The sequence below is a fragment of the Rhinichthys klamathensis genome, unplaced genomic scaffold (assembly GCF_029890125.1).
Source record: "Rhinichthys klamathensis goyatoka isolate OS25496 unplaced genomic scaffold, OSU_Roscu_1.1 h1tg000095l_1, whole genome shotgun sequence".
Classification (NCBI taxonomy): Eukaryota; Metazoa; Chordata; class Actinopteri; order Cypriniformes; family Leuciscidae; genus Rhinichthys; species Rhinichthys klamathensis.
This window is the reverse complement of record NW_026606634.1, coordinates 1,300,531-1,323,592: the sequence shown is the minus strand read 5'-3', so window position 1 is coordinate 1,323,592 and position 23,062 is coordinate 1,300,531. Positions and strand designations below refer to the sequence as shown.

The 23,062-nt window shown below is 40.3% G+C and overlaps 1 protein-coding gene across 1 annotated transcript in view; it reads left to right on the top strand.

Annotated features, from left to right (window-relative positions):
* Positions 1–2,239: 2,239 nt before the first annotated feature.
* rbms2a (RNA binding motif, single stranded interacting protein 2a) overlaps positions 2,240–23,062 on the top strand; it is a 59,824-nt gene continuing 39,001 nt past the window's right edge. Inside the window, exon 1 of the mRNA XM_056252500.1 lies at positions 2,240–2,416. Within this exon, the coding sequence (XP_056108475.1) occupies positions 2,345–2,416 (72 nt within the window). The 5' untranslated portion in view covers positions 2,240–2,344. The remainder of the gene's footprint in view (positions 2,417–23,062) is intronic.

Genomic DNA, 23,062 nt, shown 5'->3' with positions numbered 1-23,062 from the left:
GAATTAAAAATGGATGGAATAAGACGAATAAAAAAAACAAAGTATCACTTTCCCAAAAGCACATATTTCTCTTTAGATAAATTATTCACCATGGTTCAGCCCACTTATTTTGTTTTATGCCTGAAAATGTTATGTGAAGTAAATGTTGTATCTCAATAAATACTTAAGAATACCCTCCTGGTCTGTCGTAATTGCTTTGTACCAGTGTTCTTTGATAAAAAAAAAAAAGTAAGCCAGATGAGAAAATATGGAGACTTGTTAATGTTTAATATTCTATTATGTTGGTATTTTAAACGACTTTCTTATATGTGGGTGTTTATGGGTGAGTTACTATTGTGGTAAAGTGTCGAGCATGTGCTTCGGTGGAGGACCTGCTAAGAATTCAAGTTGCTTTAAAAGCAACTCCAATGGGTTTGCTAGTGATGCAATCAGTACCATTTTTAGACTGCCAACATCGTATGTATTAAAAGAAAAGCTATATTTAGGTTGATTGTATGTTATTTTAACTCTGTGTGTCTATAAAATAGACACAAATAAATAACTCTTTGGCTGAACATGATTCAAGCATGGACAGTGGTTCCACATGATGGAAACATGTTATCTCAACCAAAAAACTTCATGTTGGATGAACTTAAGCGAAGTGAGTAAACTCAATTCAAATGAGACTCGTCCAAATAACTTGATTTAATCATGTCCGAATAACTTGATTTAATCATGTCCAAATAACTTGATTTAATCATGTCCAAATAACTTGATTCAGTCTTGTCCAAATAACTTGATTCAGTCGTGTCCAAATAACTTGATTCAGTCTTGTCCAAATAACCTGATTCAGTCGTGCTCGAATAACTTGAATCAATCACGTGGAACCACTGTCCATGATTAAATCATGTTCAACCAAAGAGTCATTTTTTTGAGTGCAAGAAGGCTTTATACAATGCCAAGTAGCCTATACATGCACTTTTTGCAATTCTACAGCGTTTGCAGGTTTTTTAAAATTAATTAATATATTATTGCATAACAGAACAATAACAACATGCACATACAGGGGATCACAGTGTAACTATGATCTATTATATTCATAATAGCATGAAAGGAAACAGAAAAAAAATTAGAACAAATAAAAAATATACAGGGGATAGAAAAAGAAAAGGATTCAAAACTTCTATACAATCTGTTTTGCTTTTTTATTTCTTCTAAATATTCTTCTAATTTCTTCATCTTTTAAGGCCTCAATTTAATGCTTAAGTTCAATTTTAAATAATATAATGTTAGGTTATTATTAGTCGATTTCTGTATATGGTATTTTCTATGCATAATTATTAAGTTAATCACCAAATGTTGCTCCAAACACTTACTTATAACAAAATGATATCTTGAACAAACATTGTATTGATGTTACTGGATGAACATTTGTTCATAATCCTGCCAGAATGTTAGCCAAAGGTTACGTCCCTGTTAACTGGATACAGGAATACCGGCACATTTTAACACGTTTATGCTTCCTGCTGGTTGTCCCTATCAGGCATAACTCTGGAATAAAATGAATGTGTAGTCCATTTCTGTTTGAGTATGGTATTTTCCAAGTTAATCACCAAATTTTTCTCCAAACACTTACTTTAATATTTCGACTTTATGCAAATGAGAAGCGAATTTAGAGAGCGACAACCAATAGGAGGGGCTGTCAGTAGAGCTCACGTCACCGTCTCGAGGTCAGGCAAGACGGATCCGGAGCGATTCAATGTTTTATGTGTTTGTCTGTAACCACACATATAGATATAATAAAATGATGCATGGAAAAGGAACTGTCGACAGTCTTAGTGAGTTTGATTCATTCAATGATAGTTCGTGTGTTGTAATTGTTTAGCACTGATGCAGTTCATTTTACAGTTTCCCCATAATCTTGACAAGAAAATTGATTATTTGTCAAATTCGAAAGACGTTTTAGTAATTACAGTATGAGTGACTAAGTCTAGTGATCTAATCCACTGAACACTGCTGTGGTAGGCAATAACAACACTCTCCAACAGCATGTTACTTTTAATCATTTTAAGCCTAAATCCTAGTCAAATTAGAATGATATCTTAATTTATATCACTTGTGGTGGTATTTTCTATAGATATGGCCAGACGTGCAGTCTACCAATAACATTTAAAGCGATAGCACTGTGAACGCCCACAGCGACTCGCAGTGCAGAGACAGCGACAGTGTGAAGAACGGGGCTTCAGACACACGGCACCTGGCGACGCGATACTATATTGACGCGACGCGGGACTCGATCTCGATCCCGCCTGAACTTCCTCTCACTGACGTCAGGCTCGCCGCTCCGGACACCGCGGAGGAGAAAATGCTGCTCTCCGTTCCTCCGAGGACGGGATTCAACCCCTACAACGGGTACAACAGCAGAAACAGCAAAAAGGTAACGCAATCCGACTTTTACGTGTATTTGACTGTTGCTTTCCCAAAACCAGTGAGAAATGCGAGCTGCAGTGTCCTTGACAAATCAACTTCAGCTTTCTGTGGGATCATTGTGTCGAGCTGTGGATACACACGCCTCGGGATATGCTTGGTTTTGTTGGGAATGGCGGCTTTCATAAGTTTCTGGCAATAATAGCTACATTCGTCATCGTTCAAGTCGTTATTAAACCACATACATTAAGCAACATCGTTTTCCATGGAAGTTTCAGGATTATCGAACTTTGAAAGTATAGCCTAAATAATGGGGAAGTTGACTTTCCCACCGCGAAGAAGATCTTATAGATATTGACAGATATGAACCATTGAAATGTGAGCTGTATCGGCGAGTGATCGACATGTTCTGTATCGTATGAAAAAGAGGGATGCGGATGCTTTGATGTTTGCAAGTTTTCATCGGTGGGAAAATACAACGCCCCACCCCTCGAAAAACAACCCACCGTGACGCGCGCGACTGTTGCGTTGGAGAGTAATAAAATGGGAATAAGTTTCAGTTCAGCGAACTCATTATGTTTACGCCTCTTGTGACCGTCCATGTTTGTTAAAGGACCGAAGCAACTTCGACGAGCAACGCGACGCGACCCATTTAAATCGCGATCAGCGAAGCGCAAGTCTTCGAACGCGCAACATAGTTACATTTTTAATAAACGAAGCGAGCGCTTGCAATGTTGCCCGCTTCGTTGTTTATAATGTGCGCGTTATTGTAGCGTCGCTCAGTAGCCGAGCTGTAGATGGGGTTAAACATTACATAATTCAGGATGTGAATGTTCCATTGTTTCCCTGAACTTAAGAATTTTTTGGGCTTATCAAATGCGACATTTTCTGAATGTCACACTCATTCTTAAGACGATAAAAATCAATGCTCTCCTTTCGAAATTTCTTGGTTACACTTTATTTTAAGGTGTCTTTATACACTGATACATTTAATTAGTCTACTGATAAATATTAAGTAACTACTATAGGGTTAGGATTATGATTCGGTTTGGTTTAGAGTTAGTTGCATGTGCATAATTGATAGTTATTACTATAGTACATGTAACACATGTAACTGAAAAAAAAGTGTTACCTATTTCTTAATGTCAACGCACCAGTATTTTATTTATTTATTTGTTATTTCTTAATGTAAGAACAACTTTATAGCTTTCTAAAGTTATATGTAGGCTATTGAGGTGACATCAGGCAGATAGAAATTATGATTTAACATAATGAACCTATAATTGTCTGTTTATGTTAATTTATATTCAATTAAATATTAAGGTAGCTATAATTGTTGTCAATGTATTTCACATTTACAGTTTTAAAAATGCTCTGCGCCAAGAGTTTTACGTTACATTTGGCAGCTGTGATTCGAACATGTATATCATTCAGGCAATACATGCATTAGTCCAAGTGTTGTGTGGGAATTGAACCCGTGACACTGGTGTCGCTAGCGCTGTGCCTCAAGCAGTCGAACGCTTGGGAAGTGACATGATTGATTTCTGAAAACTGTTGATGATAGGTGTGCAAGTGTCTGGAATGTTTACAGTCAGTAAATCTAATATGTGCACGGCTCATGACACAGAGTGTGTGTCGCTCACAGTCACTCCCAACACAACGTCACTGATAAACACTTGGGAAACTGATTGTAATTTGACAAATGAAAGTGAAATTAAATTCTGCTGTCTTTTTCCAAGAAATGCATTAAGTTACAGCAGCTTGACTATTGTCCACAAAAACTTATTTAAGCTTTCTTAACTCTTTCCCTGCCAGCATTATTTTTTAAAGTTGCCAGCCAGACAGTATTTGGATATTTTTCACAAAAGTTTCATGGCACCCAGAATATTTTGTTGTATGAATATCTGAACATGCAATATATCAAAAGAAAGAGCAGAAACCCGTTCTGTTGTAGTTTCATGCATTTTTTTTATTATGAATGTGGGTAAGAGATTAATAAAAGAAGCAACATTTTGAGCAAAAAGCTGAGAAAATCACGTTTTTGTCAAAGACTACATCCAGATGGGATTCAGAACGATGATCAAAACACAGATGGAGTAGCCTATAGATCGAGTCCATCAACACCCCTAAAGCTTCAGTCCTGTATCTCGTCCCGGGTCGACATTTCATTCAGTAACATTAGGCAGTTTTGATTTATATGCTGTTTAATGTTGATGATCATGTTATTTTACATATGCTATCGCTTGTTTCTGCTTCTTCTTCACCTGTGTTTTGATCAGGAGATTCAGTACTCTTTCAGAAGATGTGTAATAGCGCCCCCTACCGTATAACAGCGAAAACACGGAAAGACAGAAAATATCCGTCAATGGCGGGAAAAGAGTTAAAGCAGCACTAAGTAGGAATTCCGTTTTTGTCAAGTTAAGCCCTGTTTACACCGCAACATGATCTCATTTTTAGTGTGTTTTTTGTGACATGAGCAAAAGTGACCATTGGATGACACAATGTGGGCGTGTCCATCGATGCCACAAAGTTGAGAAGTTTATTTTTATGCAAATGATCAGCGTCTCTCATCAGCAACTACCAATGGTAGTGTAGTTAGTGGAGCGCATGAAGGAGAGAATGATCTCATCAATCACAATTTTTCCAATTCAACTTTTTATATTCAATCAGGTTACTCTCTGCAGACAAACTGTGCCAGTGCCTTTACTTGCAGCGCAGATATGAGGATGCCTCGTTTCTCACTGATATCATTGTGCTTTGATTCTGTATATGAATGGTTGAATGCCACGAACTACTAAACATTTCATTCCCACTACTTTTTGAATGTAACTGTTGTGAACCTTTGAATGTAAAGCGCTCAGGTTACATTAAAACCCATCATTCTGCATTCTGCATGTGCGTGAGTGGATTTATTCTGCTCTATATGAACCCTTTTCACATTTCCAGGTTTGGAAAGTGGAAGTAAACTATAGCAAGGTAAATAGAGGTACATGGGAAACCAAAGCAAATATAATTTTTGCATTCCCACTTGCTCCAACAACAAAATACGAAAAATTACTAATGCATTTCCATGACTTTTCAAAAGAGGAAAAAGAGAGAGATCAAACACAAATATGTTTATGGTCTCACATATATCTGAAAAGCACCACGATAAAGTGCATATTAAAGTGAAAATGTATCTCCTATTTGAATAGTTTTATGTTTTGGCATACACTTTTTAAAATTGGCATAAAGTTTTTTTTTTAAATTGTAACATGACAAGTCCAGTGTGGGTTTATATGTCGGAGAACATGTAATATATTTCTTATATCTTATGCTTTATTAATTGTTTCTCCTTTTATTAAACACTTAAGTTTAGATTAATTTGCATATGAATTACAGTTTGAGTATTTGAAATTTTAGTTGTAAGTTTAGTATTTCAGCAACAATAACCAGTGTGTTTTGTTGTGGATGATTTTCTTCCTGCACGTTCACTGCTTGTCTTAGGTTATCTCTATAAAGTTTTTATTTATTTATTTAATGATTCTAATTACAGACAGAGAATTATTAGTCTTTGCATACATTTTTGTCAGAATCATTCAGACAGTGTCCTGCACTCACTATACTATGAAAGACACATTATTGATATTAAATACCAAGAAAATAGATCATATCATGTTGAATTGGGTTTATTAATTCTAAAGTTCTTATCAATATCAGGCAGTTTCATCACCATGTTCCAGTAAAACATAAGTCTCTTTGAAGGGCTTCTCTAATAGCAGTGTTTCGTAATGACCTTTAAAGCAGAAACACACTCAAATAACTCGAGAACTGAATATTCGATTGGCTGCTAAATAATAACAAGAATTTGCTGTGAAACATTTCTCATGGTTTCTGTCTGTCATATTTCAAAATAAAACAAGTGACAGCTAAATAAGCTTACAAACATGATCAGAATTAGACCCTTTTGGTATGTTCAGATACATTTTAAACTGGTAAACAACAGTGACACAACAAATATATGTTAAACAACATTATGTTATAACAGATTAAACAGATCTCTCAGCATAGCTATATTCCCGAGACACATTTCACAACACTATGGCTGAAGTGAACTGTTATGTTAGTGGTGAGAAGAGAACGTTACTCCCATGACTAGCTGAAAAACATTTGGCCGTATCCCAGAGTTCATGCGCAGGTTAAGTGCACATGTGGAGAATTCCAGACATATCTCTTCTCGGCCATCTCTCTCTGGCCTGTCTCTCTGACCCGATCTCTCGTTCCTGTACCTGTGCCATAAGAGTCAACAAAAGAGAGAACACAAAATAAACACGAGCCGAGGGACGAGAAAAGGCTCTTTGTGAGTGGGAGGCGATTATAGAACCAGATGGCAGAAGGTTTTGAATTACCAAATTGCCTTTAAAATGACGTTAATCAAAACTACATTTCCCAGAAATCCCAATTCTACTGGGTCTCTTGAATGGCGGCAGTTTTGTTTTCTGCAAGAAAAAACTGCACACTGATGCATTTCGGCCTCAGATTTGTCAGGTGATTTGTTAAAGAAATGTTGCTGTTGCTGTATAAATTGAATCATTGCCTTCTAAGCAACAATTTTCTATTGTTTTACCTGAAGAGCATTCATTGCTTGAGACTGAGAGTACATTAAAGGAAAAAAGCCCCCCTGTAGTCAATCATTTTATCCCTTAAAACTCATCTGTGATCACCAAAATTAAATTTTTTTTAAAAATAAATTCCTTGAAAAAAACCCTTCATGCCTTAAAATATCTCGAATGTAACACGACACCCTTGCCTCATTTAGTATGCGTGGTTCTATGAATATGCAAATGAGCCCCGCCTCCACTCACTCACTCAGCTCAGAGATCCACTGGCTGACGATCACACGTTGATCTGATTGGTTACAAGGTCGTTTGTGACGTCAGAAACACCAGCGATTTCAAACCGTGTTTTTGAGACTGTCTTTGGTTCACTGCAGTTTTAAGGAGAAAATACTCAGCAATGCTGTCGACTTATGAATTTACACATGGTTTGTCTTAAAGCATATTAAAAACACCACATAAACAACATTAAAAGCTGGATTTTCACCACGAGGGACTTTAAAGATTCCCCAGTTTACTCTATACGTTTAAATTGTGAAGACTACAACAAATGTAAAAACATGCTAAATATGTATTGTGGTTGAAAAGGCCTGACTGAGGATTGAAAAGGATTGATGAACGTGATAATGTTGTGTCGTGAGTCGTGACGTGTTTAATTGAGTTTAATTCTGGATGGATCTGCTGGTTTTAGGGTAAGAGGATATTAGACCTGAGACATCATCTGATTAGATATTGGAGTATGATATACTTTAAAAGTGCTCTAAGCGATGTCACGCGGTTTTTAGGCCAAAATATTTTTTGTCCCATACAGCAAACATCTCCTCACTATCCGCTGGCTGCCTGTCCCCTGAACACACTGTAAAGAAACGCGATCTCTGTAGACAGCCCAGGCTCCACACACGCTCAACAAAAACAAACTGGGCCAACCCGCTCCACGAAACATAACAAACTGTTCCAGCCAATGACCGACAAGAAGGGTTTGGGGGTGTGGTTTGGGGGGTTAGTGTGTGGATGAGGAGGAGGGAGGGTCTAGCTAGCCTCCGTTTTGTTTGACAATAGTTCGAACGTCAACAAGAAGTGACGTCACCCAGGATCGCTTAAAGAACCTTTAATATTGAAGTATGATATACTGTAAAATGATACATCTGCATCATTTTCATGGAATAAATCTTTAAACATTAGAGCTTTAAAGGTCCCACTAACTTTAGTCTCAGAAATTGAGAAAGTCCAAATTTGACCTAAATAGGACAGCAACAACTCAAGAAGTTTGTCCGCTTTGGCTTTTTCATAGTCCAATGTCCATTTTAAACAATCCTAACCCTAACCCTATCCCTACCACTAAACCTAACTCTACCCATAATACGTTATCCCTTAAACTAGAGGGAAATGATTGTGAATTACACTGATGTAGAAGCACCTAACCCTGCTTGTGACCCTAAACTTGACAACCTGTACACTTGTCCCTCAGATCTGATTGGTTGATTGAAATGTTCACTGTAAAAAAAATCTGTATAAATTACAGTATTACTGGCAGCTGCTTGCCAGTAACTTACTGTAGTTTTAAATTGATGTTATTTACTGGCAACAGTTTGTTCAAAGTTAAATGAACATTAAACATTAACAAGTCTTTATCTTTACAGAATAAAACTAAATAACAGCCTGATGCAAAGCATTCTGGGAACCAAAATCTGAAGGAAAAAAAACAGAAAAAGGTTGATGAAGATTTCTGGTTCCCAGAATGCTTTGCATTAGATTGTTATTTTATAATTTTATTCTGTAAAGACAAAGACTTGTTAATGTTTAATGTTCATTTAACTTTGAACAAACTGTTGCCAGTCAATATACATCAATTTAAATCTACAGTAAGTTACTGGCAAACAGCTGCATAATTACAGCAACTTTTTTACAGTTACAGGATCAATAAAGATGTTGATCCAGGAGCATGTTGTCCTCGGTTAAATCTGGTTCACCGGTGAGGTCTGTGCCATCAAGTGTTTTTATGTTTGTTAAAATGAGAAAAAAATAGTTGTGCGTTTGGATGCGGGAAATCCAGTGTGTCGAGAACGACGTCTGGCCTATCATGGGATATCAGGACGAGGGTCACAAAGAAACCGGATAGCTGAGACTAATGGTTTTCAGGACTAAAGTGTGTGTGTGTGTGTGTGTGTGTTTGATTCCATTAAAACCTAATTGAATAAAGATTTAAAGTGAGTTCACTTTATGTAGAGCTGAGTGTACAGTCTGACGGTGGAAATGTGACAACCCGTAGAGATTTTGATATCATCTGCTAGAATTTAGTATTGGCTGTTGTATGCATTTTTTTAAATTTCCATGGTTTGATTGATTAAGAGACAACATTTAAATTGATGAAATATGATGAAGCAATTCTGCATGAAAAATAAAATGACTTTGACAAGCATCACAAGTGGACTACAGGAAAAATGATTCAGTAACACTTTACAGTAAGGTACAGTCAAGGGCGTAGATTTGGTTTGAACATTGGGGGGGGGTTGAAGTTTGGGTATGCCTCCTGATATTGTGATCATGGTATAAATAATGGGGGGGTTGTAATGCATAGATTTAAATATTGGGGGGGTTATATCCCCCCCATCCCCATCCCCCCCACAAATTACGCCCCTGGGTACAGTAAGTTAGTTAACATTAGTTAATGTATATTAATTAACATGAACTAAACTAACAATGAGCAATACATTTGTTACAGTATTTATTAATCTTTGTTAATGTTAGTTAATAAAAATACAGCTGTTCATTGTTTGTTCATGTTAGTTCACAGTGCATTAACTAATGTTAACAAATACAACCTTTTTTTATATATATATCATATTAGTAGCTAAATGTTGAAATTAACATTAACTAATACTGTGAAAGTATTCATTCTTAGTTCATGTTAACTACAGTAGTTATCTAATGCCAACTAATGAAACCTTATTGTGAAGTCTTACCAATTATAAAAAAAATTGGTGATATATAAAATATTACATTTACAGTTTCTGTTAACATACTCTAATGACTACTATTGACATGGAGTTACTAATAGTTAGTAGAATGTTTAAAGTGGACTGTCGAAAGAAATAAAGTGTTACCAAATATATTGCTCATTGTTCATTCAAATTAACTAATGTTAATGATTGAGACCTTATTGTAAAGTGTTACCGAAAATGCATTAAGACATTAATGCATTAATTTTGGAAAAGGTAGTATTTTTGGAAGAGCTGTAAATGTAGACTAAGAGAAGCTGAGGGATGCGTGGAGCAGAATCAGGTTAATGGAGCAGCGTCAGGTTTCCTCCGGTGAAGTGTGTGAAAGCTGTTTTACGTTACACACACGGTAATGAAGATGTGAGACAGACAGCGAGAGTGAGACGAGTGTGATGTCTCTGCAGCGGGAGGAAAGTGGCGTAGTGTGTGTGTGTGAGAATGTGTGTGTGTTAGGAGACGAGAGGAGCTGCAGATTTTGCAAAAATATGTCTCTTTTTTTATAGCAATGCAAGGCATGTAAACTGAAGCAATTAAGTTTGATCATTGTCATTTTTGTTCATTGCAGAGCATGAACTACAGTGCAAAATCTAATTTTATTTAAATACAGAATATGTGTCTGTGTGCAATAGCATATATTACATTTTTATTTAGAAATATGACAAAAAGACAGAAAGCTTGAGAGAAATTGTTGAAGTGTGTTGATATTTTCACTGTATAAAAGTCGCATTAACCCTCTGGGGTCTGACGTGTGTTTGCGGTGCTTGACATTTGAGCTTTTTTCAGTTGCTTATAAACATATTAATGGCAAAGCTGTAATTACACTCTATTTAGCACAAACAGGGCTACCATAATATGTGAGCAACATGTTTGTATTTTTGAGATAATAATGTTTATGCATAGTTATAAACAAAAAATGTGCTGTTTGAGAAGCCCTTGAAATATGCTATTTTTTCTGGGGACGAAACTGAGCAGAAATCCTTTTAAAATTAAACGATTAATAAGTGAAATCCAACCTGATATAATTAGTATTTTAAAGCATGGATTTCATGAGAATTTGCTGTTCTTTAGTGGTTTACAAAGAATCAGTAGAACATCAAATCTGAATAAAAACGATTGATAATCATGTGCAGTAAACTATTGTTTTCAATTAGAAAAATACAAAATAGTGAGCAACCCAACCCAATTCATATACATTTTCTATGTGGAATAATATAGTAGTAAATATATGTAATATAAAAAACATTATTTTAGATGTATTGCTGTTAATTATAATCAAAACATAATTATTATTTGTAATTTCACATAAAGTTCTAGATTGCAGCTTTAGTTTGGCATGTTAGCATGTGCACTTATTAACTATAGGGTTACTGTCGTGTTTTCACGACACACAGCGATCCAGTTTACAGTCTGGTTTCATTTTAAGAAAATGTATTTCCAATGTGAGGAATTATTATCCACAATTGAAGTTCAACCAAATGATAATTTTTTTGATTGAAATTTTTGAGTGTAACAAAATGAACAATGTTATTATTCATTTTGTAATATTTGTTTTATGAACGTTTTGTAATATAATATTACTCGTCGCTGTTGAATTTGGTCATGCCATAAGTTCAGTCAGTTGTTTGTCTGCTTACAATGGTCAGGGATGGTAGTATTAATCAAGCGCAAAACGAAGAACTCGCACAAAGAAAAGTCTTTAATCCAGTAATCCACAATGGAATCACAGGGAGCAACACAACCACGTTAATAAAAAACAACAGGGAGCAAAGAACAGACAGACATCAGGGAATAAATACACAGGGAGAGATCATTAACAGAACAGGAACAGGTGTGGGGTTAATTTACAACCAACCAAACTATAGACTCAGAACACAGGCAAATGAGCACAGGAAAACACAGCCCAAACCTAAACACAACACACACGTTACAATATGCTTCTATCTAATCTCATAAGCAGGTGTGTTGACTGGCATATAGTTAATGGAAGAGAAGGAAAGTCATGCCTCTTTTAGGAACATCCCAAAAATCCTTGGAATGTAATTGAGCTCAGGGGCCCACAGGACACACACACACACACACACACACACACACAGGCAGGAAAAGAAAACGAGGTGAATTCTGCGAGATGTTTAAAGAACAGGCTTAAATCAGGACGCTGGGCTTGAGGATATCCGGAGTCTTAATTAAGACCAGAGGAGCCAATAAAACACACACACACGTTTCTGTGTCAGCCTTCATTGTGTTGGGCTAGACTGGGACACGGGATTTAAGTTGCTTTCTACGCCATCAGATCGGAAATGTGTTCCCTCTTCTCACACCTAATATGGAGATATGTGAACAGTTCGGTTAACTTAAAATAAGAAAATAAAGACTAAATTAAGAGAACGAGAGCCTAAAATCTGCTTGAGAGGAAGTTAGAAGTGCAGTTAGTCTTCTCTACGTCTGTTTTCTCTCTCAAGCTTTATTGATGTAATTGTACAGGTCTTCTTACAGAAGACTCGCTGATCATCAACACCTCTATAGTCGTCATGCATCAGCGTGGGCTTTATGATGAATGTGTAGAGTAATGTTCTCTTTCTTACTAAATGTTTTTGGGAATAAAAAATACTCTTGACTTTAGTCTTAAAGTCCCCCTGTAGTCAATAATGTTATCCCTTAAAACTCTCCTTCGATCACCAAAATGACATAAAAAAAAATAAAAAAAAATCCTTTTTTAAATTCTTGCCTTAAAATAGCTTTAATGCCACTCTACACCCGTGCCTCATTTAATATACCCAAAACCATGAGCATGCAAATAAGTCCCGCCTCCACTCACTCACACCAGCTGTACAAGCCGATGTATCAGAATAGTAATGCGTTTTATGTATCGCTCTCTACAACGTCGGACACATAACTGTAATTAATATGATTAGCCTTTTGCTTGACTAAGTTATCAAACAGCTAATCATGTGATGCTAATGTTACACAAACCATATTCCCGTTCGCCATCTCTGAGTCAGACAGCAGCCGTTTAACAATCAGTGGGCATCATAGGGAATAAGTTTATTTTATTCAGCTTTATTCATGCTTTTTTGTTGTTTAATGAAAGAATCGATTAAAGTTCTACTCACAAATAATTTTTTTAGCTTAACTTACCATAGAAAGTTTTGCAAAAAAATGCGGCCCTTTTGTAACCCTAGTTGTGTTACCTATAAGTTATCGAAGTATTGACACCAGTGATACAGTAACATCACCCATCGAATTATCTTGAATGCCTTGAAACACGCAGAATTGACTGTTCGCAAAGACCCGCCCCCCTTAGTTACTGTCGCTATGTCCGACAAGCTACGCTGCTCTCATACACACACGCACCATGTTCTCACGCAGTGAAAAATACATCGCGGACTGACAACACGCTGACAGACAGGACAGACCAGGTTACTTTTGATATTAAACATATTAAACAAAGTCTCACCTTTCAAATTTGGTCAATTTTTTAAAAGAAATTTAAACAATAAATACCGTTTTGTGGTATTTCTTTAATGTGTCGTGACAGTTCGCTGTAGAGCATCAGTTAAAGCTGCTCGTGATCCGATCATCTCTTCCTTCTAGTTCATTTATAGCATCAAATAAACATGAATGAAGATAAGGAGTGTTGTTTTAACCGCAGAAAGGCGTCAGTACACACCGTTTTTCAATTTCAAATCCTCCCATGTTAATCTACTAACTCTCCTGACTGCTTTGTCGGACAAAATGGCGGATGGCGAAGTATGATTGGTCAGATTACCTGTCAATCAAGCTCCCTGCGAAGGGTCAATTGTTCAGTGTGTTGACGTCATTTCCACTGAAACAGGAAGACAGGGCGGGACATATCGAACAGCTCCACCCCTTTTTTAAAATAGCTAATAGCGTTTAGTTTATATCACAGCTCAGCCAGAGCCGTTGAGCTCAGTAAAGCTGCAGTTTCCTCCTGATTTCTACTCCATATCGCTTTAAAATACAGCGCAGAATCCACATGGATACCCAAACATCTACTTTAGTTCTATTCTTTGTTTGGAAACAGCACTCGGGTGCCATAGCAAACACAGGACATATAGAGTCACATTCTGGTTGTTGGTTAGGGATTGAATACGTCTTATGTTACTTTTGTAACATGGACAATAAATGTTTGTAAGCTTTTACATGTTACCTAGCCATTTAAGCTTAATGATAACAATACGCATGATGCCGCATTTCTGAGAGTGTTACCGTTCCGTTTACGACTCACAAAGGTCTTCAATTTAGCTTTAGGAAACCTGCAGAAACCCTGTAATTGAACTGACTCGTATGACTATGGCTTCTCTGATCTCTGGGCTCTAGCTGCTGGCAAGGCAAGGCCACACTAAAAGTACTTTGAAGCCGTTCCCCATGTCTAATTATTGTAGTATTTGTTCATTGATCTGTGTTTTTTGGCATCTGTGTTCTCTGTGAGTCATTGTGGGTGTTGGAGACGTCGTGGTGCGAGTTTGATTCATATAATGGATTTGAACCGCTCTGAAATTGCCCAAGTATTCATCACCCTTGAAGTATTTTTAATGAATCAACAGACATGGATCGGCTTGAGCTTTTGAGCCGGTGCGGGGAGTTCTCTTGAAACTTTTAAAGCGCAAGCAAGACGGGCTCACAAAAGCAGGACGGCTGATAATTAGCAGGACTGAAGCGGGTCCCCGCCGGGCCCCTGAACGCTTGATTTGTGCTGCTGGATCCTTAAACTAGCAGGCCGTGATCTATAACCCCTCTCGCAGTCAGATGTCTGTAATTGGACGCTTTATCCTTCTCTGAACCCCGTCAAGAGCAAATAAGGCAGCCAGAGCGTTTCCCAGAGGGAGTGTTGAGCGTCACATGGTAAAGCTGTGAGAGATGAACACTTTGCTTAATGTGGTGTTCTTTCTCCTTCTCTTCATTTTCATGCTATCTTCCTGCAAATGTCTTTTGTTTTCTGAGGAAAAGCACATTCGTTTCTTTTGTAGTGCAGAATGGCTCATTGAGTATGTCGTAATGATTCCCACGAGACTCTCGTGGGAATAGAGAGATAAGTGGAACACCACTTCCATAATATGGATGTATTTGTGTCATTTGAGTTTGCATCAAGCTTGTAGTTGAATCTTAGTAATGAATATTCATTTATTTATTTTCTTTTTTCGACTTGAAAGAATAGGCTATATATACAGGTGAAACTCGAAAAATTCGAATATCGTGCAAAAGTTCATTTATTTCAGTAATTCAACTTAAAAGGTGGAACTAATATATTATATAGACTCATTACATGCAAAGAGAGATATTTCAAGCCTTTATTTGTTATAATTGTGATGATTATGGCTTACAGCTTATGAAAACCTTTTCACAATATTCTAATTTTGAATTTGGGGTTTTCATAAGATAAGCCATAATCATTAAAATTATAACAAATAAAGGCTTGGAATATCTCACTTTGCATGTAATGAGTCTATATTAGTTTCACCTTTTAAGTTGAATTACTGAAATAAGAAAACTTTTGCACGATTTTCTAATTTTTCGAGTTTCACCTGTATGTGTATATATATATATTTTTTTATATCTAACCTGACGATTCCGATTTCCGCTTTTTTCCGTGTGATCTGCCGATACAGATTTTTACCGATTCTGATTTTCTAAGAACTATAATTGACTGCATATACAAACAAAAATCTACTTTTCTTCAATGCAAAATTTTATTTTCATAAAAAAAAAACTGAGGTTAAAAGTCAGTAATAAAATAAGAACAAATAAACAAATTGCAAACAACAGCACAAATAAATGCAACAGAATAAAGCTATGAAATAAACACGGCTCTAAGTTTTTCAGCTGGGTCGGACAGTAGGTTCGTTTTCAGGAACAGAAATACATGTAATCAAATGTAAAATAACACTGGATAGTCTTCATTGTAAAAATGAAATACAGATTAATGCTTACAATTAAAGTTACATAAGTTATTCAGTCAAGAGCAGCGAGTGATTTTCTTTGTATTTTGTTCTCAAAACTGACCGTGTTTAACTGAATATTTGCCAAGATGGGCATTTTGACATAATTTTGTGTGTATTTGACCATTTAAGCGCAGTAAGCCATTCATTTTGGTACTTGCGACTCTCGAGCTGTTTGAGAGGTGACTTGTATATAGATCAGTAGGCTAATGCACATCCTTTGGTGTGAGTATGAAACCTGTGGGAATTAGTACAATTATGCGCAATATAAGCACTATGTAACAGGAGCGGCGAGCGAATGAGACGAGTGAGCGAGAGGCAGCTGGTGTGTGTCACTGACGTTATTGCCTGTGCCGCTGGAAACCGGTTACAACTATAACCGGTTATAGTTCTTAGAAAATCAGAATCGGGAAAAATCGGTATCGGCAGGTCACCCGGAAAAAAAGCGGAAATCGGAATCGTCAGGTTAGATATTAAATGTAAAAAAATATATATAGAGCCGGTTCCCGGTCCGGGCCGAGCATGTGAAAAATCGTCTGATTCCCGTCCCGGGCCAGTCTCTGATTATATTTCACCTGCAACAACATTTTCAACTTTTATAAAGATAGGTTTGGTCATTAATACGCAGAACACGCAGACTTCAGCTTTAAATAGCAGTTTATGTGCCATTCAGTGTTCACAGACACTAGTCCACATCACATCAAGTTTATTAGTGTACAACCCTTCTTTTGATTTATTCATCCAAAATTTGATTTAAATCTGGAAATCATAGTGCCCTAAGCCCTATTCAGACGGTAATTGTTTCTCATGGGGAACGTAAGGTATTTTCAGCATTTACAGGAGCTAGTCTGTGATTTTATTGCCGTCAGAATCCAGAATGTCAGGGTTTTTCTCCCTACTGTCTTTTGACAAACTCCAAGCAAGGTCGTGCAGTGATGGGTTGTGTATTCCTGCCCGAATCCACATCACTGAGTTTACTAGAAGATCAATTAAAAGTTCAGTTTAAATCCTTTTTGACCCGTGCAGAGCACCGTACAATAAATGTTGCACTATGGATGCATTTTATTGATCTAGCCTAAGCCTACACTGTTATTACTGAAATGCTGGAAGAACAATATTATTACATATCACTGCTCAAAGGAGAAATAAAAGAAAAGCATGTACACATTTTAAATGGGCCGTTATTATGGCAGCATTTATATACATTCAAAATATAAACCAAGCAGCTTTATGTTTACCTCATGTAAATAAGAGGCTGTTATTATCTTATTTCCGCTATTTTCCACATTTTTAAAATGGCATCCATCATTTTGAGATAAAATACAAGACAGAAAACAATTTTAACTATAGCGCATCTTTCTTCCTATTTTTAAACACGAGATTAAATAACCAAAAAATAAATAGGATATTATTTATATTATTTTATTATTAAAGTAAATATGAATTTATTCTAATTAACCCAAGCATATGACATTTATTTACAGCAGACATTGATGTGACTGACCACGTGAGCAGCGCTTTCCCGGGTTCGTAGGATCACAGAACTCGCTCCACATGAGAAACATTACCGTCTGAATAGAGCTCTTGATAGTGTTCGTATTACAAACTCAAGGTGGTTTTGACTTCCTCAGTATGTGGTTTCAGTGATCTGATCACAATACGTATCTAGCGCTGACCACTTGTGATCACCAAAATTGTGATTGTCGAAAATAGCATCTTATTACAAGGTAGAAACGATGGCCAAGTTTAACTTTTCCCTCACACAAAGCTATCGTGTGGCTTTGGGATACTTTTAAAAATGTTTTTCTATTTTTTGTTTTTATTGTAGGGGTGTAACGATATATTGTGTCACAATATATCGCAATACAAAAATGCAAAAATATGTATCGTGGATGGATAGTGATAATATGTATCGTGTATAGTTCACCCTAAACTAAAATTTGTGTGAGAAAAAAATTCAAGTAGAGTTTGAGCGTCAGTAGGCTACTACATTAAACTATTATACACTGAACAAAATTATAAACGCAACACTTTTGTTTTTGCCCTCATTTTTCTTGAGCTGAACTCAAAAGATCTAAGACTTTCTCTATGTACACAGAAGGCATATTTCTCTCAAAAATTGTTCACAAATGTGTCTAAATCTGTTAGTGAGCACTTCTCCTTTGCCGAGATAATCCATCCACCTCACAGGTGCGGCGTATCAAGATGCTGATTAGACAGCATGATTATTGCACAGGTGTGCCTTAGGCTGGCCACAATAAAAGGCTGCTCTAAAATGTGCAGTTTTACTGTATTGGGGGGGTCCGGGGGGTCCGAAAACCAGTCAGTATATCTGGTGTAACCAGTGACCACCATTTGCCTCACGCAGTGCAACACATCTCCTTCGCATAGAGTTGATCAAGTTGTTGATTGTGGGATGTTGGTCCACTCCTCCTCAATGGCTGTGCGAAGTTGCTGGATATTGGCAGGACCTGGAACACGCTGTCGTATACGCCGATCCAGAGCATCCCAAACATGCTCAATGGGTGACATGTTTGGTGAGTATGCTGGCCATGCAAGAACTGGGATGTTTTCAGCTTCCTGGAATGTGTACAGATCCTCCAACATGGGGACGTGCATTATCATGCTGGAACATGAGGCAATGGTCATGGATGAATGGCACAACAATGGGCCTCAGGATCTCACTGTGCGTTCAAAATGCCATCAATAAAACGCACCTGTGTTCGTTGTCCATAACGACAACTCCTGTTCACTCACATACCCTGCTTTAAAGCCATCACTCATGCAGTCAGTCATGTCAGTCCGAATCCTCTCCATGTCTTGAATCTCTCTGTGACAGCTTTATTGAGACCTTCCTCGCTGCAGCCTAATCAAATACGTTGTTGATGTTTGACACGCATGCAAGGAATAGGATGTTTATAACATGTATTAATCTCGTAGTTAACCCTCTGGGGTACTTCATATTAGACTCACACTCAGGACCTTCGGGTCAAAAATGACCCGGAGGGCGGCATTAAGATACATTTTATTTGAGTAAAATCAATGAAATATATTTTTGTTCAATAATATTTTTTCTTTTCTTTTTTGGTGTTTTGAGATAATTTTATGATTTATAATTAATATTTATGCAATAATTAAGACCCATTTTTTCCCATTGAACATAATAGAAAAATTATATATATATATATATATATTTATAATTAAAAATTTTATTAAAGCTGTATTTCATTTTAGAGTTAAGTCTAGGCCTCATGAAAGCAATTTTTGAAATGAGATCGGAGCCATCTGGTGGACACACTGAGCATTTTTATCACGCAATAGCACATTTTTACCACTAGTGGATTTACAGCTCTCTGTAGAAACCTATGGTAGAAACACTCTAGTGATTTTTTTCACATATTGTTTAATTTTTTTCAGGTTGTTGATTTGAATATATAATAACAGTTCCCTTTCGTAGTCACTCCGAGTTACGTCGGATGACGGAGAATGGGGGTTTCGCCAGAAAGCCTATCATCTTCGAGTATTAAAAAACGAGCCTATGGCAATGAAATGCCATGGGTCTGCGAAATTTGCATAATGTATCTCCGCCCCACCGCGTGGGTATTTAAGGAGAGACACCTGCAACAGCAGATCATGTTTTCGCTTCGGAGCCAAGAGCATCTCTTCACTCCACAAGCCAAATCCTGAGTTTTCTCAGTGACTACATCTCTTCGAGACGAGCGAACTCTCCGGTGTTGGTGTGACGGCGGTATCCAGCGAGTTTCACATTGCCTGCGAGCTGAGCAGTGGTCTGCCAGTCTGTGTGTTCTCCCTGGTCGCTTCAACATCCGCGGAGTTTTTCCTCTCACTAAAGAGCTGCACGCGGCACGTCTTTTTAAAGACGCGTCTTTCTAAAGACGATCTGCCCGTGTTTTTCTGAGTGTGGTATTCTGATAGATTCAGCTGATGGGCGCGAGCGCTGTTTTGAGTGTTTGGGCTTTGATCGCGCTCAGACAGCGCTCGTGGTTGTGTCACGTTCTCTCACTGGGAACGTGACCATCGCAATGTAACGGTCGAGACTCGATGAGCTCAATGAGTGAGAGTCCCCTCATCCACACCCCGATCTATTTTTCTCCACGTGAGATAATACTTCGGCTGGTGGCCAGGGTGACCAAAGACGGCAGGTTTGGAACTAAACCGACGAAAAATTCCTCGGTCCACACCCCGTGTTTCACATTGCAACCTGCGTGGTCCCAGGTGAGTTCGCTGGCCCGCCCGCGGGCCCGCGGCCTCATTCGGTCCCCCGGCTGATGAAATCATGTATCACCGCATCACAAGGTGAGCTGGAGTCCTCTAGAGATGATGGCTCGTCTGTGCTGCTGTCCTCGGATGTGCTAGCATAACGAGTTTGATCCAGAGTGCACAGCTATGCTTCCCGGGTGATTGGTTTTTGGGGGTGGCGAACCCAAATCCATTCTACCCGGACGTGCATGAAGAGATCATGAGATCGTGGAAGTCTCCTTGACTTTTCGCGACTGCTCAGTGGCCTCTTCCGCCTTCTCTGCCCTTGCAGAGGCCGCGGCCTAGGGTGCACTGGGGTTCCCCCTGTGGAGTGTTCTGTGGCAACACTTATGTGTCCCCACTGCGCCTCCACCTGGCGTGGCGACTCTTAAGCACCCCTCCAATGCCTGTAGGTTCTTGTCTACTCCGGTGGCGGGGACCTATAGAGCTGCGGGGCAGGCTGCCACCTCACTGCGTGTTATTGCCATCCTCCTGGGTGTTCAATGACATGCACGAGGGTAGGGCTGATTCAGGGCTCATCCTTGAGCTGCCTGCCGTCACCGACCTTGCTCTCCGAGCGACGTAGGTGACCGCACGCTCCCTGAGTCAGGTGATGTCCACATAGGTGGTCAGACACCTCTGGCTAACCTGGTTGATGTGCGCGAGGCTGAGTGATTTCATTTCCTCAACTCCCCCATATCCCAGGCTGGCCTCTTCGGCGGCGTGGTCGAGGACTCTGCCCAACAGTTCTCGGCCGCCCAGAAGTGGACTGTGGCTATTTTGTCTGACCCCGCGGCTTTGCTGCCTCCAGCTGCCGGCTCAGACGCCTCAGTCCGCTTGCTGCCGAATGCGCCCTCCTGCGACTTCCGCCCCCTCCCGCCCGGCCCCCAGCAGCTCCGGGCCGCGCCGTGGAGGTGGTCGCAGGAAGGCGCCCCTGCCCGTACCGGTCCCGCAGCCCCGCCAAGGCCAGGCTTGCGGCGCTCCCGTTACGGGCAGCTCAGATGTGGGTTGCAGTTCTTCAGGGAGTGGTTGCAGGGCCACTCCTTCCCCCGGTGGAGGGCTGGGGGAGAATCTTTTCTAAACCAAAGAGCTGCATCCCATCTCTGAGCCCTCAGAGGGCCGGACGACAGTGCGCGACGCTCTCGGGCCTTGCCGGGGACCTATAGAGCTGCGGGGCAGGCTGCCACCTCACTGCGTGTTATTGCCATCCTCCTGGGTGTTCAATGACATGCACGAGGGTAGGGCTGATTCAGGGCTCATCCTTGAGCTGCCTGCCGTCACCGACCTTGCTCTCCGAGCGACGTAGGTGACCGCACGCTCCCTGAGTCAGGTGATGTCCACATAGGTGGTCAGACACCTCTGGCCTTCAGGGAGTGGTTGCAGGGCCACTCCTTCCCCCGGTGGAGGGCTGGGGGAGAATCTTTTCTAAAGCAAAGAGCTGCATCCCATCTCTGAGCCCTCAGAGGGCCGGACGACAGTGCGCGACGCTCTCGGGCCTTGCCGCTCTCGTCCCCCTCTGTCTCTGAGGGCGCGGATGACAGTGTGTGCCGTCTCCGGACCACACCACTCTCGTCCCCCTCTGTCGCCAGACCCCTGGCAGAGCAGACCCCCGTGGAACGCTGGTCCTTCCCTGGTCTCCTCTGTCAGGACGCGGAGCATGACCGTGCCCCCGCACCGGGCCGCTAAGCCACCCACGCCTGGGCCGGTCACTCCGCTTCGCTGCCCCTCCGGGGGGACGTCTGTCGTTCGGATGTTTCCGCTGGTTCAGTTCTTGGGAGCTTGGTTAGAGCTTCCCTACCTGTCCCGCTGGGTCGCCCGAACTATCAGGCTCGGCTATGCGATCCAATTCGCACGGTCTCCTCCCCGCTTCAGGGGAGTCCGTTTACTTTGGTCGGTGGCAATGCCCCGATCATGAGAGCGGAGGTTGCCACCCTGCTGGCGAAGGGTGCAATCGAGACTGTCCCTCCAGCCGAAATGAGGTCAGGGTTTTACAGCCCGTACTTCATTGTCCCCAAGAAGACCGGTGGGTTACGGCCAATCCTGGATCTGCGCGTCTTGAGCCGCTCCCTTCACAGGCTGCCGTTCAGGATGCTCACGACCAAACACATTTTCGAATACGTGCGGCCACAGGATTGGTTTGCAGCGATAGACCTGAAGGACGCCTACTTTCATGTCTCCATTTTACCTCGACACAGACCGTTTCTTCGGTTTGCTTTCGAGGGGCAGGCATACCAGTACGCAGTTCTCCCATTCGGGTTGGCTCTGTCTCCTCGCGTCTTTACGAAGGTCGTCGAGGCAGCCCTTGTTCCCCTGCGCGAACACGGGGTTCGCATCCTGAATTACCTCGACGACTGGCTAATATTAGCTCACTCTCGAGTCCAGGTTTGCGAACACAGAGACCTAGTGCTCCGGCACCTAGCCCGTCTGGGCCTTCGGGTCAACTGGGAGAAGAGCAAACTTTGCCCCGTGCAGAGGATCTCTTTTCTCGGTATGGAGATAGACTCGGTCGCCATGTCCGCGCAGCTTACGAGCGAGCGCGCACACTCACTGCTGACTTGTCTTCGACAGTTCGAGGGGAAGAGTGCGGTCCCACTGAAACTTTTTCAGAGGCTCCTGGGGCATATGGCATCCGCAGCCGCGGCAACGCCACTCGGATTGCTTCATATGAGACCGCTTCAGCTGTGGCTTCGCGATCGGGTCCCGAGGTGGGCATGGCATCGCGGTACGCTCAGAGTTCCAATAACTCCGACCTGCCGTCAGTCCTTCACCCCGTGGCGGAACCTCAGCTTTCTACGGGCCGGAGTTCCCCTAGAACGAGTTTCCAGGCATGTTGTTGTCTCCACAG